The following is a 7277-nucleotide window of genomic DNA, read 5'->3' as shown; positions in this document are numbered from 1 at the left end:
CTTACGCTGTCCTCTTCTTGATTATTCCATTTGGACGAGCGGATGTTCAGTCAGAACAGTCAGCAAGTTTTGATGCATACAAATAGCTGTATCACCACATTTTATTTCTAAAAAAAAGGCAGAGGCTGATGCATCTTTTGTGAGCTACATTTCCACTTACGTGTATATGCTTTGGAAAGTTATTTCCTTTTCATTTCCCATCTATTCATAAAAAATATTTTGTTTTCCCAGCAACTCCTATTAACCGTGGCCTTTGTAACCAAACACCTTTCCCTGCAGCCCATTTTTTTTTGCAGCAGTTCAAGTCCTAGCAGGCTTCGTACTGCTCTCACCCCGTGCTGGATATTCTCACTGTCACGTTGTTTTGATCAAGAGCAAACCAGTAACGCTTTAAGTGCTGCCAAGCTCACCGCAATGCCAGCTTCCAGGATTTAAAAGCATTTAGGGAGACAGGTCTCTGTTCACTCCCAGTTCTGGGACAGCAAGAATGAAAAGTAGCTACTCCATAAGGAGCTTACACAGTCACTTCCCTGGCAGCATTTTGATCTTGCCCCCCATTTTCAATGTGCAGACTATTGCTGTTTCCTTCTGAACATAAGCCTTTAGAGGATCAGCATTGGAGCTCCATATTCATTTCCTCCCCAACAGTATGGACGCTCTCCGTAACAGGCTTAGCAAGTCATAATAAGTAAATTCTAACCAGTACTTCTGCTGACTTGTTAAAAAGCTACTAGGATGAGAGACTCTTCCTTCTGAAAAAAACCACAACAACCTTTGTATAAGGTTCAGGTTGAAAGAACCTATCATCTAGAAGCAACATGTGAACAAACACAAAACTGAACAGTATTTAAGTTTTGATTATTCTAGATACATCACCTTGCTTTTCTTTCAAAAGTGTTTAAGAAATTCAAGTTTAAGACTTTAAATTTGATCTACAACAAGGAAATTTTGATTCCATAACTTGTAGTCCGTGTTCCCTTATGTGCATGGCTGTCACTCTGGAATAAATACTATGCATAAAGACCTATTGGTCCATAAATGCTGAACTGGTGTTAGTTGAGCTGCAGAACCAGCCTCCTTCCCCTCCCGCCCAAATACAAGAGAGGGGGTGAGTCAGCACCCAAAAAGCAAGGCAAGTCTTCACTCCCAGCTGGTTTTGCTACTGCCAATTCATCCTCCTCTGCAGAAATTACACCTAAACAAGAGCATGCAACAGCTCGTAGCAATGCTTCAGCAGCAGAGACTCCTGTAAAGGAGGGAAGTCCTCTCAGAAGAGGAGGTACATGGAGCAGCATAAGACACCACAGTGCGGTCAGCTATCTGAGAATCCAAGGATTAACAGTGGCCCAACTTCACTTTCCCTAAGAACAGCATCCTTTTTCACCTTAACTTCTTTCCCCAGACAAAGCTGATGTAGGGTGAAGAGACTCCCAAGTGTACTACATACCTCTAGAAACAAACTTTCTCCGTGAACAGCCCACATGTTTAGGTGTTCTTGCTGTCTCCTGTAACGCTCAGGAACTGACAATTGCTCTAGGTAAGTGCAGTACTTTGAGGTGCCATAAGAAAACACTGACAGCTTTCAAAGCTAAGTGGAGATCAGATGCTGCACACAGGACATGAAAAGACTTAAGGTCTTTGTTATGAAGCACAAAGAACCAGAGATGGTATCACCTGCGGGTGAAAGGACTAAGCCAAAATTAACTTACTGATACAGTTTCAAAGAATCAAGGTTAGTCTCTCCTACTTTAGTTGATAGATGTTCTTCCACTTTTCCATTTAAGTTGTTTCACTAATACTACACTCCATTTTATAACAGCTGGTAGCCATTCCCAGATAGGATTGCATTTTAGTAACTGCTGAAAGAGGCATATGCATACAGGCTTCAGACAATAGTATAATTTAGGATGCCTACTTGATTATCAAGTCCCAAGTGGAAAACAGACCAAAAAAGCCAACTCATCTGTATACACTGGAATTGAAGTGTTTATTGAAAAAGTAAACCTTTGGGCACATTGCAATTTTTAAAAAAAAAAGGAAAAAGCTACATAAAAGAATCTATTAGATTAAGCAGTCAAAAGCCAGCAATATTACAAGCTGTTTACATACCAACATTTACATTAATTTAAAACAAGTGGCATGTCACCAACATGTAAAACATACTTCAAAAGTTTAAAAAAAAATCAAGTTGACCTTTGAAGAATACAAGTCTACCACATGTGTGAACATGGGTTTGGTCATACAGTTTAAATCCCCTTTTGCGCTGAAATGTTCAGTCTTCAAATTATACAAGCGGATAGCTAGCAGCTGTTGCTATTCCACAGTGGTTCTTCCTGTCCTTGGCCATGTAGATATATCCTTTGTCACCCCACTTCTCACCCCAGCTGAAAATAGAAGTAAAGGGTTTGTTTTCATGTTCAGAAGAGACTTATGTACCCCCCATAAGTGTTTAAGTTGAAAATTACTGCCTTCCACATTTAAATGCGTGCTACTGAAGAGGCATCCCCCAAGCTCACTGAAATAAAAGGTACAGCCATCTTCTCACTATCTATGCATCTTCTCACCATGTGCAATCCTGGATTACAGGTGCCTGAAGCTTAGGCACCACTCCCAGCCAACTTTAAGGGAGGACCAAGACTGCAAGCAGCACTTTAGGGTGGTGCCCCAGTAATGCTGAGAACATGAGACTAGCTCATGTGATGTGCCCTTTGGCATTAATTTACTCTCTTCCTTCCAGCCTAGGAGGTACCTCAATCTTTAAAGTTCAAGTGTTACCCTATTTCACACAAGTGAGCAGTGCTTCGCTTCAAAAAAATAAAATACCCATTACAATCTCATAACCTGGTTTCCTCCTGCTCCCCTCTGCTCCACCACTTTTAACACCTACCACCTTCATGGGCTGTCCCAGTAGTTAACTCCCTTGAATCAACTGAAAAAGCTGAAAAGTTTGCTGCTTTGGGCTTACTTTGTTGGACTGCTAGCAGCATGAGATTAACTTTTGTCACACAATACAGTCTGAGAACTGTCTCCCAGACTTTCCACATGCAGATTTTTTACTGTTGTCTCCCAACCCCCAACTACAAGTGACAAACTACCTTCTCTTCTCCCCTACCCCCCCAAGGGGACAAGAAACAGAGAGAGATCTTGCCTGTTCTTAACAATCCAGTATTTCTTTCCATCCACATCTTCTCCCTCAAAGCCATAACCTACAACCAAAACACCATGGTCCAGGTCTTCACTGCTGCAGTCTGGTTCATAGTAGATACCTGCGGAGGCATAAGTTCACATGTGAACAAGCTCATCTGCAAGAAACCCTACTTGCTCAGCCAGAAGCTGTGTGTATTTCAAATTAAATGTTGCACGGCTTCTCAGGAGTCAGAGAAAGGAATCATAAGTGAAGCACACCATGGCAGAAACCAAGGGACAAGTACAAACATATGCAAGAAAAGTACAGTGTGGAGAGAACCTGAATTAGAATTAAAGGGACCCCCGATTATGTTACAAGATCATAATCATTTGGGTTTTTTTACCTATTAAACTGAAGGGTAATGAATACTGAGTATTCAAGAGTTCTCTGCATGCAAGTTGTTAGCAAATCCCCACCTGACTGATAAAACTGGAATGAAGAGTGGCCTGCATCAATAGCAACAGACACTGGACCCACAGCTGCTACTGCTTTCATGAGAGCTCTTTCATGTCCTTGAGGGATGTCAACAAAGCCAGTGTCATTAGCAGCATTATACTCTGCCTTGTAGCGACAGTCTTCATCATCCTAAATAAAGAAAGCCCTAGTTATTACATAGTTCTCCACTTAACACACAGGTGAGCACAGGAACTACCAGACATTCTGTGACTTCTCTGCATTGAAAACAAGGGACTGAAGAGGATCCAATTGCTTCAGTAGTGCTTGGACAGGAGGAGAGCAGAGGGACAACACAGAAGCTGCTTTTGGATCTCTCAGAGGTATAGAAACCACAAATATTGGGGCCCAAAAGGAAAGCTTTACTGGCATGCAGAGGACCACCACATGCTGGAACCCTGCCCTCTTTAGTGCACAGGGCAAATCTCTCTTCAGGGAAGAAAGAAGCCCAGAATGAGTTAATGGGCAATGGAAGAGAGCCAAGTATTCATTAATTACAAAGCAATCCAGTAATTGCTCATTGAGCAAACACTTCAAATCCACAGTTTTAGTCTGTCATAGTTTGAAGAACTGTACAGAATGATTTTTAAGTTAGTCATTTGTTATTATATGACTTCACATACAGCATTCATGTATTTTGTGCTTCTTCACATTTTTTTTGTTATTGGATTTTTTTGCAATGAAGCCTGAACTGTTGGTTCCACAGGTATTTACCTCAGGAGAGGGGCCTACTTTGGAAGTCAGGCCATGTCAAACTGAGACTAAAGTAAACACATCCCTCCCTTACTTATGTGGCAAGATTAGTACTTAAATTGCCTCCCCATAGCTAGAAGAACAGTGAGTACACCTCAGTTGCTTACTTTTTGTACTCAGCAGATTAGGCACTTCCTATAACAAACTGGGATGTCTGGAAGAGCTAAGATTAGTTAAAAATTGAGATTACAGGGATGCAGGTGAACCTGAACCCAAATCCAAAGGCTTCTATGTTGCTCTCAAATGGCACCACTATTGCCCATTCAGTCCGCACAAAATGAGTTGCAAGGTGAGATACTCGCCAGTGAGCAGAACTCCAACTGGTGAAAAGCCCACACCATGGGCTCTCATGTGATATCCCAATTTACAACTGTTCTTTTGTCATGTCTGCTTAATTTTTGGTAGAGGTATCATTAGAGGTATTTTAGAAATCTGTCCATTATGTGCATTTATGCACATTTAGTTCAGAAATAGAGCTTAAGGGTCTATTGTCAACAACTACTGTTAAAAAAAAAAAACACAGTAGCTGCAAGAACTAGTTGTCTATAGGCAACAACTCCCCAGTAGCTCAGTTATGGGAAGTTGAATTGCACCCCTACGACTAAGTAGCACTGTTGACAAGGGCTGGGTCCTGATTTGGTATGTCAACCAAGATAAGCCATGACGTCTGGCAGGAGGGGAGCAATGAGGGGGAGGAATAAAAATATTTGCTCTAGTTTTTCCAACTAGTCTGGTAAGATTTCAACCTCAAAGACCAGTGCAGTATGATTCCTTACTGTGGCTAGCAGTCATTCTAGTTTTCTTAGGAAAGATGCAACAGGAAGAACAGAGGTACCGATTACTACTTAGGCATTTTCCTTTCTAGGTATGAGTTTCCCAACACAGTTTGTCCACACAGAAGACGTGACACCTGCTATACAAGGTCAGCTATTAGACTTACCTTTGCAGTGTATGGGTAGGATTCCTCTGAATCAATTCCCCCATTATCCTGCACGTACTGGAAAGCCTGGTCCATGAGACCACCATTGCAGCCTTGATTCCCTTCAGGGCGAGAGCAGTCCACCAGATTCTGTTCACTCAGCGAAACAAGTTTGCCAGTTTTTCTGAAGTGCTGCCCTTCAAGAGCTCCTGTTGTGCTGAAAGCCCAGCAAGAGCCACACTGACCCTGAAGCAAGAAATGAAATCACAAATTACAAATCTGGACAGATTAGGCAATTACAGTTCCCTTACCACTGATCTAAACATGAACAATGCAAAAGACACAAGACCAACTTCAGTTTCGCATTCCTAGCATGTACAAGTGAAGATACTACAGCTTTTTCGTTCCTTAAAAAATTTAGTAAGGAACTTAGCAAATCCTGAAGGGGTACAGAAATTTTATCAAAAATGGCTCTAAATTCAGTAAACTTGCACTAGGCTTCATTAAACAAGTCCACAGTCTTTTTCTTCTATGGGAGTGGTGGTAGCATTCAGGAAATTGGACCTGTAACTGGTTAAAAATCCACCATCAGATAATACCTGGTCTTTCACTGGAGTTACATATCCCTTCTCTCTCCAGTCTACTGATCGTGGCACCTCCAGGAAGCTGGGCTCGAGAAACTGGGATCCTCTGTATTTCCTTCCCGACTTCTTGTGTGCGTAGCCATTCATCACCTGTCTGAACTCCTCAGTCGTCTGCAGGAAATTCAAGACATGCAGTCACCACCTATCACACCCTGCTGTTTTCAGAACTGTATGTCTCATGCCTCTCTGTACATACCATGTCGCCGAACTGATTCATTCCCAGCTTGTAGCTGTGTTTTCCTAACGTGTGATCCAGATTGTGGAGCTCAATCATCTTCAGATTCTTCTCCCACACCACTCTCCTCCAGCCTTCCTCCCTCTGAGTGACCAGAAAACAACAGACCTCAGGGAGGCGGTTCAAGCCAAGTTCACTTGCACAATAACATGTTTTGCCCTGGCTCGCATACAGAGGGAAAACGCAGGCTACGGCCATGGGAAGTCGGGAGGCCGCTGAAGAGATGGTCTCTTTGCCACCCTCCTAACACAAAGCAATGCTGGCAGGCAGGGGGGTCGAGCCGAAGCACAGAGAGGGGAGGGAAGGGAAGGTGGGGAGAAGGGGTTATCGTTCCCCGGCGCAGCCCGCACACGGCCGGGAGTCACGACAAAGCAGCAGACATGACTCAGCGGGCAGGGCCCGGTCCGGCGCCTCAGCCTTCCCCCGGCCCAGCGCCGACCCCCGCCCGCTCACCTCATGGTAGTCCTTCTTGTGCCACGACTTCCACAGCTCCCAGTGCCCGTCCAGATCGGGGTCGGCCCTCGGAGCCCCCAAGGCCAGCCCCAGGGAGAGGCAGAAGGCGGTCAGACACAGGTTCATGCTGGCGGATCTGCCGGGAAGGCAAGGGGCAAGCGGTCAGGGAGAGCCGCTCGCCGCCGCACGGCCCTGGGGGGGATGCCGCACCCGACACTACCCGATGGCCGACCCACAGCTTGGCCGACCCACAGCTCGGCCTCCCCACAACCTCCCCCTTCCCCAGCGGATCCGGGCAGGGAACCACAAGCGGCGTACCGCACAGCCACCGGGGAGGCGTCGCAGGAAGGCGGGCGGTCCCCACAGCCGCCGACCCCTTCCCGCAGGCCGCCAGGCACCGACGCGTCCCCCGCCCATCCCCCTGAGGGGAGCGGGGCCCTGTGTAAACAAGCCCGGGCGCCGCAGCCGGGACGCGCCGGGGGAGGCGGGCAGCTCCCGCGGGAAGCGGCTGGAAGGGCGGCCCCGTGCCGCCCCGCCGCAGAGACACGGAGGGAATCCAGACCCGCCCTGCCTGCCCCGCTCACCTCGCTCAACCCCTCTTTCCCCGTCGACCCCGACTCCTCGGCCCGGTTG

The 7277-nt window shown here is 45.8% G+C and overlaps 1 protein-coding gene across 1 annotated transcript; it reads right to left on the bottom strand.

The window, feature by feature from the left end:
• Window positions 1-1966: 1966 nt before the first annotated feature.
• CTSL (cathepsin L) lies at window positions 1967-7277 on the bottom strand. The gene is made up of 8 exons (XM_014936821.1): window positions 7229-7277; window positions 6645-6780; window positions 6153-6275; window positions 5912-6067; window positions 5334-5558; window positions 3604-3772; window positions 3149-3266; window positions 1967-2384 (listed from the first exon to the last, which is right to left on the bottom strand). The coding sequence occupies exons 2-8, from the start codon at window positions 6768-6770 to the stop codon at window positions 2285-2287; spliced, it is 1017 nt and encodes a 338-aa protein (XP_014792307.1). The 5' UTR covers window positions 6771-6780; window positions 7229-7277; the 3' UTR covers window positions 1967-2284.

Source organism: Calidris pugnax, unplaced genomic scaffold, assembly GCF_001431845.1.
Source record: "Calidris pugnax isolate Ruff unplaced genomic scaffold, ASM143184v1 scaffold2, whole genome shotgun sequence".
Taxonomy (NCBI): Eukaryota; Metazoa; Chordata; class Aves; order Charadriiformes; family Scolopacidae; genus Calidris; species Calidris pugnax.
The sequence above is the reverse complement of the archived record's forward strand: the minus strand, read 5'-3'. Positions and strand labels throughout refer to the sequence as shown.

What these genes read in the sequence shown, in the direction of transcription:
- CTSL (XM_014936821.1), bottom strand. Translation starts at nt 6,770, where the DNA reads ATGAACCTGTGTCTGACCGCCTTCTGCCTCTCCCTGGGGCTGGCCTTG. An exon ending in CCTACCCATACACTGCAAAG is followed by an intron (nt 3,773 to 5,333) that starts GTAAGTCTAATA and finishes TTCTTTATTTAG; the next exon opens with GATGATGAAGACTGTCGCTA. An exon ending in TACTGGATTGTTAAGAACAG is followed by an intron (nt 2,385 to 3,148) that starts GCAAGATCTCTC and finishes TTCTATTTTCAG; the next exon opens with CTGGGGTGAGAAGTGGGGTG.